The following is a 14085-nucleotide window of genomic DNA, read 5'->3' as shown; positions in this document are numbered from 1 at the left end:
CGATCGTGAGTTTGGAAGGTGCTGCCTAAGGAGCCTTGGTTAGTTTCTGCAGTGCATCTTGTAGATGGTACACACTGCTACCAAAGTTTGTCAGTGGTGGAGGGATGCATGAGTGTGAATGGGGTGCCAATCAAGTGGCTGCTTTGTCCTGGATGGTGTCAAGCTTCTTGAGTGTTGTGGGAGCTGCACTCACCCAGGCAAGTTGAGAGTATTGCATCACAGTCCTGATTTGTGCCTTGTGGATGGTGGACAGGCTTTGGGGAGTCAGGAGGTGAGTTAATCGGCTCAGGATTCCTAGCCTCTGACCTGCTCTTGCAGCCACAGTATTTATATGGCTGGTCTAGTTCAGTTTCTGGTCAACCGTAACCCCCCAGGATATTGATAGTGTTATGAGATGTCAGGTGGTATTTGTTCAGCTGACCAAATCCACAAGGGAAACTTGGCCATTCTATCACAACAGTTTTGCAATTTGTATTTATTAAGAGAAGATTTGTGCACTGAATTCAGAAGTAATGAGTCCACTAACACTTTAGAAAATTTTAAAAATTAAATGAAAACATTTATAAACAAAAAAGAATAAAACACATACACAAGATTACAATTACAGTTACTTAATATTATTACAATTCCCAAAATTCCGAGTTAACCTGTCTCCGAACCACACCCCCCCCATTAAGGCAACAGTCCAAAATAGATTTTAAATTTATAGCGACAATCCAGCAAGGTTACCACAAGCACCCACTCGATCTTGGAGTTCCAAAGGCTTTCAGCACAACTTTGGTTTCTGAAACAGCAGACTTCTGCAAAGTGGCTAGAGGCTTTCCCCAAGCCTGTTTCACACGGTGTACCTTTCAGGTATTATGCGGCCACACACCCATAGCCTTCCAATCTTTCTTTAAATATATTTCTTCTCCTTTAATCTGTAAATCCCAATGTTCCCCCATGTCTTTAGAATTTACTTTTCCCATAATATAAAATCTTTTATGTTGTCATTATAGCCAGCACTCTTGGGAAAAATCAACGTAATAACCTGCCTTATTTATCTTGTTAGTTGGAAACACCCTGCCATGTCTCTTTGAAAACCAAACAGCTCTCCACTTATCTAAAAATGCAAATTTCATTTACACCCTATCTGCTGAGACTTTACCCGCGTTCACTGTTAGCATTTCATGCCCTTTTACACCTAACTGTTGATAATTTCAACCTTGCAGTTAGACTCCCCAAAAGTTATCCACTATCTCCATGGCATAGGTCAGGAGTGTGATGGAATACTCTTCACTTGCCTGGATGAATGCAGCTCCAACAGCACTCAAGGAGCTTAACATCATCCAGGACAAAGCAGCCCACTTAATCGGCACCCCATCCAACATCTTAAAAATTCACTCCCTCCACCACCAGCAAACAGCACTATTTCTCACATACAAATGCACTGCAGAAACTCACCAAGGCTCCTTCGACAGCACCTTCCAAACCTGCAACCTCTACCACGTGGAAAGACAAGGACAGCAGGTAGATGGGAACACCACCAGCTGGATGATCCCCTCCAAGTCACTCACCACCCTGACTTGGAAATATATCACCATTCCTTCTTTGTCGCTGGGTCAAAATCCTGGAACTCCCTTCCTAACAGCACTGTGGGTGTACCTACACCACGTGGACTGCAGTAGCTCAAGAAGGCAGCTCACCACCAACTTCTTAAGGGCAACTAGGGATGGGCAATAAATGCTGGCCCAGCCAGCGAAGCCCACATCCTGTGAATGAATTAAGAAAAACAGCACCATCTGCAAATTCCCCTTCAAGCCACACACCATCCTGACTTGGAACTATATTGATGTTGGTTCACGATTGCTCGATCAATATCCTAGAAATCCCTTCTTAACAGCACTGTGTGCGTTCCTACATCACATGGACTGCAGCTGTTGAAGAAGGCAGCTCACCACCACCTTCGGGCAACTAGGGATGGGCGATAAATGCTGGCCTGGCCACCGACACCCACATGTCTTGAACGGAAAAGAAACACTCTGTAGATTCTCATACTGTACTTACGTGTAGCACATTGTTATATGAGATCCTTCTCTATGATATAACCTGTATATTTTTGCATCCAGATTCCTTCCTCTTGGCCACAGCATGGTATGATTGATATCAAAGATGCAGTCCTGGCATATCGGGAGGGGCTCCCTAATGTGCTTGATGGAATTAATCTGAAGATTAATGCTGGTGAGAAAGTGGGAATTGTTGGACGGACAGGCTCAGGAAAGTCCACTTTATTTCTAGCACTCTTCCGGATGGTGGAGTTGAATGAGGGTCAGATTTTCATCGACAACATTGACACAAAAAGAGTCAGCTTGCTGGACCTTCGGTAAGGAATTTGTGTTTCTTTCATGCAGTTCCACTTGTGATCTTTGGGATTTGATGCTGTATCTCTGTGCGAAGTTGGGGAGGGGACGGTGTGCTGCATGATGTTGGGGGTAGGAGATGCCCAAACCTGGAATTCCAGGTGGTGAAAAATAGAACACCGGAGACTGACTGGTCTTTATTCATTTACAAGATTATTACAGAGGCATACATTTTATTCTCTGAACCTCCAGCAAAAACCTCTGTCAGCCTGTTCATATATATATATATAATATATATATGCACAGTTGAGTCCCCTCGTTCTCGATCCTTTCATGAGTGGGAATAGTTTCTCCGCCTCTACTCTGACCAAACCTCTCAAGATTTTGAATACCTCTGTCAAATCTCTTCTCAGCTTCTTCCTCAAGGAAAACAGTCCCAACTTCTCCAATCCATCTTCATAACTGATGTTCCACATCACATGAACCTTTTCTGCAATCTCTCCAATGCCTTCACATTGTGATGAATATCTAGTTCATGGTTCATGTTTAGTTCTGGGAAGTTCAAAGTTTAACTGAACAAAATAGGATAAATGTAACTAAAGCAGCTTGGAGACTATTATACTTAAAAGCCATGTTGACTTAAGGGGTTAACAACTAGAAAGGTTAGATCATAAAAGGGCGGGTGGCCATGGTGGCCACACTGCTTGCAAAGAAATGTAGCCCAGAGATTTGTTTTGTTTTGGGAGTCCAAGCTAAATTAGTTTAAGGGCACTCAGTTGACCCTGAAAGGCTATGTTACCATGGAGATCGGTGGAGCATAAGAAGGTTCTCTGGTTTCAATTTATCTGGAAGCTCTGTAGCAGAGGAAGAGGTTATACCGAAAGGGTGCTGCAGGCTCCAGGCTCACAGAAGCCCTGGGAGCTATTGATGCATTTGTTGATTGTAGTTTGAGCTTCATGTGGTTCGCAGCTCACAGAGAAGCCCTGGGAGCTGTTGGCAGGCTCCAGGCAGTCAGGCCTCAGTGAGGTCCTGGGGAGCTCAGAATGTGGTAGAAGGCCACTGGTTCCATGCCAGGCACTTAGGTTTCAGTGAAGTCCTGGGAGCTGTTTGGTTCAGCCGGGAGACCGCTGTTCAGAGAAACCTAGGGGCAGTGCCAGCTTAGCAAAGCTAATGGTTTGCTAAAGAGTTAGAATTGTACCAGTAATTAGAGGCAGGAGTGCAGCTCCTGTGCAGGACCAATTCTGGGAAGATGGGACCTGTACAAGCTGGACAGGTTGCACCCCAGCAGGACCGGGACCAGTATCCTCAAAGGGGTATTCGCTAGGACTGTGGAGAGGGTTTAAAATGATTGGGAACCTGAGCGGGGAGACAAAAGAGAGAAAAACAAAGATAGGAATGAAAGACAGAAAAGTAGAAAGCAAAAGTAGAAGGCAGAGGAAACGAGCAAAAAGGGCCATGGTACAAAGAAAATGGAAAAATGTTAAAAAGACAAATCTAGAGGCACTGTGCCTGAACGCATGGAGCATTCACAAATAACAGTGTAAATAGATGTAAATATAGATGTAAATGGGTACGATATGATTGCGATTACGGAGACATGATTGCAAGGCAACCAAGGTTGGGAACTGAATATCCAAGGGTATTCAATATTTAGGACGACAGGCAAATAGAAAAAGGAGGTGACGTAGCGTTGTTAAGAATGAAATCAATGTGATAGTGAGAGGGGATGTTGGCTCAGAAAATCTAGATGTAGAATCAGTCTTGGTGGGGTTAAGAAGCAACAAAGGGCGGAAAACATTAGTGTGAGTTGTCTATAGGCCTCCAAACAATAGTGACAAGGTAGGGGATGGCATTAAACAGTAAATTATGATGCATGTAACAAGGGTGCTACAGTAATCATGAGTGGCTTTAATCTACATATAGACTGGGCAAACCAAATGAGCAATAATACTGTGGCGGACGAATTCCTAGACTACGTACGAAATTGATTCTTTTCGACCATAATGTCGAGGAACCAATTAGGGAAGAGGCTATCCTAGATTTCATATTGTGCAATGAGAAGGGTTTAATTACTAATCTTGTTGTGCGAGGTCCTTTAGGGAACAGTGACCATAACATTAGGATGGAAAGTGAAGTAATCTGATCTGAAACTAGGGTCCTAAATCATAACAAAGGAAACTACAAAGGTATGAGGTATGAGTTGGCTAGGATAGATTGGGAAACTTCATTAAAAGGCATGATGGTGGATAGGCAATGGCAAATATTTAAGGAATAAATGTATGCCTTGCAACAGTTATACATTCCTTTCTGGCACAAAAACATAACAGGAAAAGTGGCCCAATGCTAACAAATGGCTAACAAAAGAAATTAAGGTTAGTATTGGATCCAAAGAGGAGTCATGTAAAGTTGCTAGAAATAATAGCAAGCCTGAGGATTGGGAGCAATTTAGCATTCAGCAAAGGAAGACCAAGAGATTGATATAGAGGGGAAAAATAGAGTATGGGAATAAACTTGCAAGGAATATTAAAGCAGACTGTAGAAGCTTCTTTAAGTATGTAAAAAGAAAAAGATTAGTGAAGACAAATGTAAGTCCCTTACAGTCTGAAATGGGAGAATTTATAATAGAAAACAAGGAAATGGCAGAACAATTAAACAACGACTTTAGTTCTGTCTTCACAGAGGAAGACACAAATAACTTCCCAGAAATGCTAGGGAACCAAGGGTCCAGTGAGAAGGAGGAGTTGAAAGAAATTGGTATTACCAAAACAATAGTTCTAGAGAAATTAATGGGACTGAAAGCCAATAGATTCCCAGGGCCCGATAATCTACATCCCATGGTACTAAAGGAGGTGGCGATAGAAATAGTGGATGTGTTGATTGCCATCTTCCAAAATTTTGTAGATTCTGGAAATGTCCCAGCAGATTGGAGGGTGGCAAATATAACCCCACTATTTAAAAAAAGGAGGGAGGGAGAAAACAGCGATTTACAGATCAATTAGCCTAACATCAGTAGTAGGGAAAATACTAGAGTCTATTACAAAGGATGTGATAACAGGACATTTAGAAAATATCAACGGGATTACAGAAAGTCAACATGGATTTATGAAAGGGAAATCATGTTTGACAAACCTACTGGAGTTCTTTGAGGACGTACCTAGCAGAATAGATAAGGGAGAACCAGTGGATGCGGTACATTTAGATTTTCAGAAAGCTTTTGATAAAGTCCCACATAAGAGGTTAACGTGCAAAATTAAAGCACATGGGATTATGGGATTGGGGTAATATATTGGCATAAATTGAGAATTGGTTCAAAGACAGGAAACAGAAGGAATAAATAGGTCTTTTTCAGGGTGGCGGGCAGTGACTAGTGGAGTACCGTAGAGATCAGAGCTTGGGCCCCAGCTGTTCACAATGTATATCAATGATTTGGATGAGGGAACCAAATGTAATATTTCCAAGTTTGCTGACGACATAAAACTTGGTGGGAATGTGAGGGATGAGGAAGATATTAAGTGGTTTCAAGGCGATTTAGACAAGTTGAGTGAATGGGTAAACAAATGGTAGATGCAGTATAATGTGGATAAGTGTGAAATTATCCACTTCTGTAGGAAAGGCAGAATATTATTTAAATGGTGATAGATTGGAAAATATTGATGTACAAAGGGACCTGGGTGACCTTCTACACCAGTCACTTAAAGCAAGCATGCAGGTGCAGCAAGCAGTTAAGTAGGCAAATGGTATGTTGGCCTTCATTGCGAGAGGTCTTGAGTACAGGAGCAAGGATGTCTTACTGCAGCTGTACAGGGCCTTGGTGAGACCACGCCTGGAGTATTGTGTACAGTTTTGATCTCCTTACCTAAGAAACGATATACTTTCCACAGAGACAGTGCAGTGAAGGTTCACCAGACCGATTCCTGGGATGGTAGGATTGTCGTATGAGGAGAGATCGGGCCAACTAGGCCTGTATTCACTGGAGTTTAGAAGAAAGAGAGGAAATCTCATTGAAACATATAACATTCTGACAGGGATGGACAGACTGGATGCAGGGATGGTTTCCTCTGGCTGGGGGCCTAGAACAAGGGTCACAGTCTCAGAATACAGGGTAGACCATTTAGGACTGAGATGAGGAGAAACTTCTTCACTCAGAGGGTGGTGAACCTGTGGAATTCTCTACCACAAAAGGCTGTGGAGGCCAAGTTACTGAATCTATTTAAGAAGGAAATGAATTTCTAGACTCTAAAGACATCAAGGGGTATGGGGAGAGAGCAGGAGTGTGGCGTTGAGATGCCGGATCAGCCACGATCATATTGAATGGCGGAGCAGGCTCGAAGGGCCGAATGACCTACTCCTGCTCCTATCTTCTATGTTTCTGTGATGGGATGTGGGCATTCCTGGCTTAGCCAGCATTTATTGCCCATCCCTAATTGTCCTTAAGAAGGTGGTGGTGAGCTGCCTTCTTGAACCACTGCAGTCCATGTGGTGTGGGTACACCCACAGTGCTGTTAGGGAGGGAGTTCCAGGATTTTGACCCAGCGACAGTGAAGGAACGGCGATATATTTCCAAGTCAGGATGGTGAGTAACTTGGAGGGGAACTTCCAGATGGTGGTGTTCCCATGGGTGGAATATTCTGTGCCCATTGACATTGGGTGTCATGGCAGGTGTGAGCAGACAATGTGACCAGAAGGCCAAAAATCGGTTTCATGCTGTCGTGAAACCAGTTTGCAATCGTCTGCTCCACCCGTCAATGATGAGTCACCTTACTTGCCGCCAGACATTGGGAACTTAATTTCAATACATCTGCATATCATTGTAAGCCTTACTCACTGGAATCAACCCTGCCATGCTGGATCAACCGGGCACATCGGATTTATTGCACGTCGATGTGTTTCACAATAGCATTTCTAAGGCATGCGCCTGGCGAGCTGCACTTTGAGGGGAACTCACAATGCAGCACACACAAGGGTCACCGATTTCAACTTCAAGGTTGAGGTGTCGTGCGCTCAGGCATGTCGTTTTTTCCTGGCTGGCTGACAGTGCAGTGCTGAGGCAAGGGCTGCACTGCGGTTGGGCTGATTGTCACGGATAAGGCAGCACGCTGTGAGGTGAGTTGGGGCGGTCTGCACAGTGTCTGAGGCGAGCTGTGGGGTAAGGCAGCACGCTGTGAGGCGAGTTGGGGCGGTCTGCACTGTGTCTGAGACGAGCTGTGGGGTAAGGCAGCACACTGTGAGGTGAGTTGGGGTGGGCTGCACTGTGTCTGAGGCGAGCTGTGGGGTAAGGCAGCACGCTGTGAGGCGAGTTGGGGTGGGCTGCACAGTGTCTGAGGCGAGCTGTGGGGTAAGGCAGCACGCTGTGAGGCATGTTGGGGTGGGCTGCACTGTGTCTGAGACGAGCTGTGGGGTAAGGCAGCACGCTGTGAGGCGAGTTGGGGTGGGCTGCACAGTGTCTGAGGCGAGCTGTGGGGTAAGGCAGCACGCTGTGAGGCGAGTTGGGGTGGTCTGCACATTCAAACAACGCAGAGGCATGAAAATGCCACCAAATGCTCCAGAGCTTTTCACCCCTCGGGCGCAGACTGCAAACTAATGAGCGCTTTAGCAGACTGCAGAACAATTGGACGACTGGACAAAGCAGTACAATCTCCTTGCTAAAGCTGGAAATGGAGCAGTCTTTGGTGGAGGCGCTCATAGCCCCTTGCCAAGTCATCATTCCGGTCTGGACCAATATCCATTTTGGTTCAAGCTAACAATGCAGCCTTGCAGTGCGGGTTAGGAGAATGCCTGCGCGTGAGCTGAGAGCACAGCATGTAGTCCAGTGGCCGAAGATGCCGCAAATCGTTCAGGTGGAGTGTGTCGGTGGAAGGTGGGGTTTCGGGCAGTCATGCAGCACACTAAACTCTGGCCATCCAAGTGGTGGCCAGCACTCTCCAGGATGCATTAAGGAGCCTTCAGACTTAACCAAGAGAGGTTCTTAGTACAACCATGCTCACCCATGTGTCTCTCTTTCACCCTGCAGGGAGAGTACATCAGGAGCTTGGAGCCTGGTGACTGAGCTGTAAGCCTCATAGCTTACAGGGAGTGGAGATGAGGGAGAAGAGAGCGACAGAGTCACCTGGGTGGATGGCCCCAGGGTGTGCACCTGCTGATCCTCCTCCCTACTGGTGCCCAAGGGCCCCTGGCTGACTCCTTGAGCAGAAGGGAAAGCTGGAGTGAGATCGAGCTGCCCTGTATTCCTCTCATGTTGACACTGTTGGAGGCCAACTATTGGGTCAGTGATGGAATTCAGCCAGCGCAGCAGTACAGGACCGATGACCTGGACCAAGGTCCCTGTGGCGGCCGCCATCCTGCCAGTGTTGACCTCGGTGCATTGATATTGACAAGGACTCTTCCATCGTGCCTTACAATCTGAGGAGCGCAGGGACATCCCTTCCTGCTGTTCCCGTGATTGACGCTGCAGCTCCAGCAACTGATTGAGAACCGAATCTAGAGGCTCATCATCTGACTCAGACTCAGCTGATCCCTTGCCTCCGGCAGTCTTCCGAGTGCCGGCGATCTTAGGTGTCCCTGCCTCCACCTGCTGTGGAACTGATTGTGTGCTGTACTCACCAGACAGTGACCCGAGCCTGCTGTACATGTAGGTCCCACTGAGGTGTGTGTTGCTGCGCTGGTGGAGGGCGTGCATGAGCGCTGTGATGGGTCTTCAAGGGTCCTCATCCGTGGGGCTGTCTGCGCTAGAGTTGGGCCAAGGTTGCCTGAGGGTGACATGGCAGATGTGCTGAAGAGAGAAAGTGGAGATTATTAGTGCATGGCACTGTGGTACACAGAACAGTGGACTCACAGTTGATTTACCAGAGGATTGATCCTCACTCAGATGCTTGCTGCTCACCTCGCCATCACCGTAGGAACGGTTCACGTCATCTCCAGCCAGCTCTAATGTGCAGCCTTCAAATGGAATGAGGACTTGATGTCTGGCACTCCATCCCTGGTCTGGGACCTCTCCCGGTGATTGTCTGCGATGTTGTCCTGCATTAAGACAGATGGTGAGAGTGTGAGCAAGGCGCGAGTCCGTGTGTGTGTGTGTGTGTATGTGTGTGTACGCGCGTGTGTACGTGTGTGTAGGCGTATGTACGCGCGTGTGTACGTGTGTGTACGCGCGTGTGTACGTGTGTGTATGTGTGTGTGTGTACGGCCTGCCAGGGTCTTGCACGGCCCGCCTCAGTCTCGCACGGCCTGCCAGGGTCTTGCATGGCCCACCTCGCTCTCGCACGGCCTGCCAGGGTCTTGCATGGCCCGCCTCGCTCTCGCACGGCCTGCCAGGGTCTTGCACGGCCTGCCTCGGTCTTGCACGGCCTGCCAGGGTCTTGCACGGCCCACCAGGATCTCGCGCGGCCCGCCTCGGTCTCGCGCGGCCCACCAGGGTCTTGCGTGGCCCACCAGGGTCTCGTGCGGCCCGCCTCGGTCTCTGTTGCTGAAAGGCCTTTCTTTTTGGCATGTGAGAATATCTGTGGCTTTGCCGGGTTTGCAAGTTTACCATCTGAATTGATTTTGCTTTGCCGAGTCATCTGTAGGATAGGTATAGAATTATTCCCCTTGTGTCGTCTGCTACAAACTGGGTGTTGTACTGAATGTTGATGATTTATATTTCCTGCATTAGCCATCCTTCGTTTCTGTTAGCTCAGTATCATCGATCTCAATTCATTTAGATCAGCAGAGTCCAGATTCTTATTTCACATTGTTGATGGGTATGGAGCAAAGAGTTAAAAATGACATAATTTCAGCTATATTGTTCAGGCTAGGGAAATGTGACTGTATGACTCTCTTTTTCTGGTAATTTTGTCTCTTTTCCAGATCAAAGCTGGCTATTATTCCTCAGGATCCATTCCTGTTTACTGGCACAGTGCGAGAAAATCTGGACCCACTGAACCGCCACACAGAGATGGAGCTGCAAACTGTGTTGAGGGAGTGTCACCTGCTGGAGGCCACTCAGCGAATGGGTGAGTACAGGCCAGAGAAGACATCACAATCATTGTACCCATTTCAATTGACTGGTTGCCTGTGTCACTCATCTTCTGTGTGTCTTTTTTCTGTACACCAGGTGGATTGGATGCCAAGATCGGTGATCGTGGGAAGAATTTATCCATTGGACAGAGGCAGCTCATCTGCCTGGCAAGGGCACTTCTCAGTCAGGCCAAGGTACTGATCCAGCAAAGCATTGCTTGCATTAGCGGGTCATTTATTAATTCTTCTTTCTCTTTGGTCTCTTGCCTTTTCATGGACCACCATCTACAACACCTTTTTTGCCCTAGGATTCATATGTTACACTCTCATCCTTGGCAGCGCATCCTGTAATAACATTTATCCAGCACAACATGGCTCAGCTCAGCTTATGAACAGAATGGTGAGACTCAAATTGGTATTTGGAGGCACAACAGTTAGTGTCCTAACACCGCCCTGGTGCTGAGAGATAATGCTACAGTGCTGAAGCCCACCATTGTGCCGAGAGTTATTGCCATAAAGGTTAAGCCCACTACAGTACAGAGTTTTCATGCCTTTACACTGAACCCCACCATGTTATCAGGATTTGAATCCATAAGGTTGAACCACATCATGGTGCTGAGAATTAGTGCCAGAACCATAAATCCCAGCACAGTACCAAATGATAATTGGATCCCAAGTCAAATGGTGAAGTATGAAACTAGACTAAATCCATTTCTTGATGGCTGGTTTATTTACAGAACTCAGCATATCGTCTGTCTGCCTCCTTCCTACTCCCTCCAATGTCCCAGCCATCTCTCTTTATACTCTGTTGGGTATATCAGTCAAATAAAATGGACTAATTATAAATAAACCAATTAAACAAATTGACTCCCTTCGAGGGACACTAACAGAAACAAAATTCCAAAGGAAACTTAACAAATTAAATTAAAATGTGGTTTTGGGGGCTGATGAAGCACTCCAGCCCCCGGTGCCCACTGGTCACTGAAAGGCCTCAAGCATACCAGTGGACACCACATGCTCCCTCTCCAGGGACACCCAGGCATGAACATAGCCACGGAAAAGGGGCAGACATTTGGGCAGGATGCACCTCTCAACTGCCCGCTGTCTGGACCTTTGATGGCCACCTTGGCCAGGCCCAAACGCAGACTAACAAGGAGGCCCTCCTCTGCTCCGGGTGGCCAAGGATCAGGAGCATGGGGCTGAAATACAGCCAAAACTTCAGGAGCAGCCCCTTCAAAAAACTAAAACTGCTGCAACCGTATGCATGCAACATAAGCTTGGTACACGGGCTCCTCAAGGTCTCAGAAAAAGCAGGCGGCCTGGAAGTCCATTAGCCATCTTAACCTGCGATCAAATGGATCTGCTGCATGCAACCTCCTCCACGCCAGGTCATCGATGGTAAAGGGGAGGACTCCCACATACAGAGCCCTCTGATGGGGACCCCCAGCACCTCTGGACGGCAGGATGGAATGCCATGGCATGTTTCGGACAGTTGACAAAGCAAAGTGGTGGGTGGGCATCAGCAGCCCGTACTGGAAACCCCTCCATGCAGAGCGAAAATGCATGGGGGGTGTTTCCGTGGGACAACTCAAATTGTGGGACCGAGGTTCATCTCTCTTTACACTCCTTGAGTACAACTTTAAACAAATGGGCAAATTAACAGATTAAATTAAGGTGATAGCCTCTTAAAGGGGCACTGTCAACAAAAGACAAAATCTCAAAGGAAACTTATCTAATCAAATTCAAATGTTGTTTTGGAGGTTGATGAAGCAGTCCAGCCCCAGCCATGCACACCAGGCGGAGAAGACCTCAAGCCTCTCTCCCTTTATACTTTTTTGAGTACTGGTGAAACCAAAGTTAACCAATTAAAAAAAAAAAGCCAATTAGACCAATTGATAGCCCCTTGAAAAGCACTGCAAGAAAAACAGAAATTTAAAGGAAACTTATGAAAATGTCATTTTGAGGGTTAATAATGCCCTCCAGCGTCCACAGTGCCCACCAGTCACGGAAGGCCTCTAGCGTACCAGTGGACACTGCATGTGCCCTCTGGAAGGACGCGAACGTAGCTGCAGAAGAGGGGCAGACAGTCGGACCGGACGACCCCCCTGACTGCCCACTGCCTGGACCTGTTAATGGCCACCTTGGCCAGGCCCAGGTGCAGGCTTAGAAGGAGGTTCTCCTCCCTCCCCACCCATCTCCGCACCAGGTGGCCAAAGATTAAGAGCGTGGGGCTGAAGTGCAGCCAAGACATCAGGAGCAACCCCTGCAGAAGCTGTCTATATTCAGACTCTTTTGGATACAGTTATGACCACTACCGATCTTAATTGCTGCGCAAACCAAATCCTAGAAGGAAACTTGGCTTACGGGCCATACCCTTTCATATTCTGAAAAAGAGAAGAAAACGTACCGATCCCAGTAGTAAGAGGTCCAGTAACACTTTTGGGATTTAAAAAATTAAAAGTATAAGTTTTATTAACAAGAATAAAAGAAAACTTAAGCACCCAAGGTTACAGTTGCGCATTTAAGGTTAGTCTTACAAACATTCCCCCAGAAAGACTCTGCACTTGTAAACACCTTCCAGGTAACACTCCCTTATAGGTGTTTAACTACAAGAAATCCAGTAATATTACCCAATGCAAACTGCTGTGGCTTTAATAGAGGCATATCAGATGACCTCTCAACTCTCTCCCACTCTGCTGTGGAATCCAAACTTAAGAATAAACCTGCTTGTTACAGCCCAAGATTTCTGGCTTGACTGGATGGCTGGTTCAAACAGTATCTCCTCCGAATCCAGTGCTAACAGCTCCCAGCTCAGCTCCAGCTGCTACCTCAACAGTTTAAACAGCAGCTCCAGCTCTAGCTACCCTAAGCTCTCCACAGTAACTCTAAAATACCTTCTTTCCCCCTTTCATCTCAGGTCCCATTATTCTCACACCTCTTTGAAACTCATATCCTTCCAAAATATAAAATCTTTCATGTCTCTATCTTGTCTTTGCTTTTGGGTCAAAAAAATATAACATCCCCTCTTCTATTTACCTATGGAACTCCTGCAAGATGCAAGCATGTTTCTTGGCACCTGACTCCCTTTTAATATTCAAACAAACTCTCAACGTACCTAAAAATGCAAATGTTAGATCTAAGCTATTTACTTGTATCTCAAACTTCACACCTCTATCCTTTTCATGTTTCAACCTCACCAGACAACTTGCCTCCTGTTAATTTGTGCCCAGCTTAATTAAATCATACACGTACACACAGACTTTTCCACAGGATAACACAATATTCCCCAAAAATATTTTTTTTAAAAGCATCCATTTTTTACAGAACCAATAAAAATAAACAAATAGACAAATTAATTCACTGACAACTTCTTAAAGGGGCAAAGACTAGGACCCGAGGGCACAGCTTCAGAGTAAAGGGAAGACCTTTTAGAACAGAGATGAGGAGAAACTTCTTTAGCCAGAGTGGTGAATCTATGGAATTCATTGCCACAGAAGGCTGTGGAGGCCAGGTCATTGAGTGTATTTAAGACCGAGATAGATAGGTTCTAGATTGGTAAGGGGATCAAAGGTGGCGGGGAGAAGGCGGGAGAATGGGGTTGAGAAACTTATCAGTCATGATTGAATGGCGGAGCAGACTCGATGGGCCGAATGGCCTAATTTCTGCTCCTATGTCTTATGGTCTTATGTAACAAAAGATAATTTTTAAAGGAAACTTAACTAATCAAATTAAAATGTTGTTTTGAGGGCCGATG

The 14085-nt window shown here is 46.3% G+C and overlaps 1 protein-coding gene across 3 annotated transcripts in view; it reads left to right on the top strand.

The window, feature by feature from the left end:
* The window catches only part of abcc10 (ATP-binding cassette, sub-family C (CFTR/MRP), member 10), a 235541-nt gene that overhangs the window by 207243 nt on the left and 14213 nt on the right, over positions 1-14085 (top strand). For all 3 annotated transcript variants that reach the window (XR_013576686.1, XM_078542808.1, XM_078542807.1), the window contains 3 exons: positions 2109-2362; positions 10182-10327; positions 10429-10526. Coding sequence is in view for 2 of the 3 variants with exons in the window: in XM_078542808.1 (XP_078398934.1) it covers positions 2109-2362; positions 10182-10327; positions 10429-10526 (498 nt within the window). In the remaining variant the exon portion in view is untranslated. The remainder of the gene's footprint in view (positions 1-2108; positions 2363-10181; positions 10328-10428; positions 10527-14085) is intronic.

The sequence above is a fragment of the Cetorhinus maximus genome, chromosome 5, assembly GCF_964194155.1.
Source record: "Cetorhinus maximus chromosome 5, sCetMax3.hap1.1, whole genome shotgun sequence".
Taxonomy (NCBI): domain Eukaryota; kingdom Metazoa; phylum Chordata; class Chondrichthyes; order Lamniformes; family Cetorhinidae; genus Cetorhinus; species Cetorhinus maximus.
This window is presented reverse-complemented; position numbering and strand designations above follow the sequence as displayed.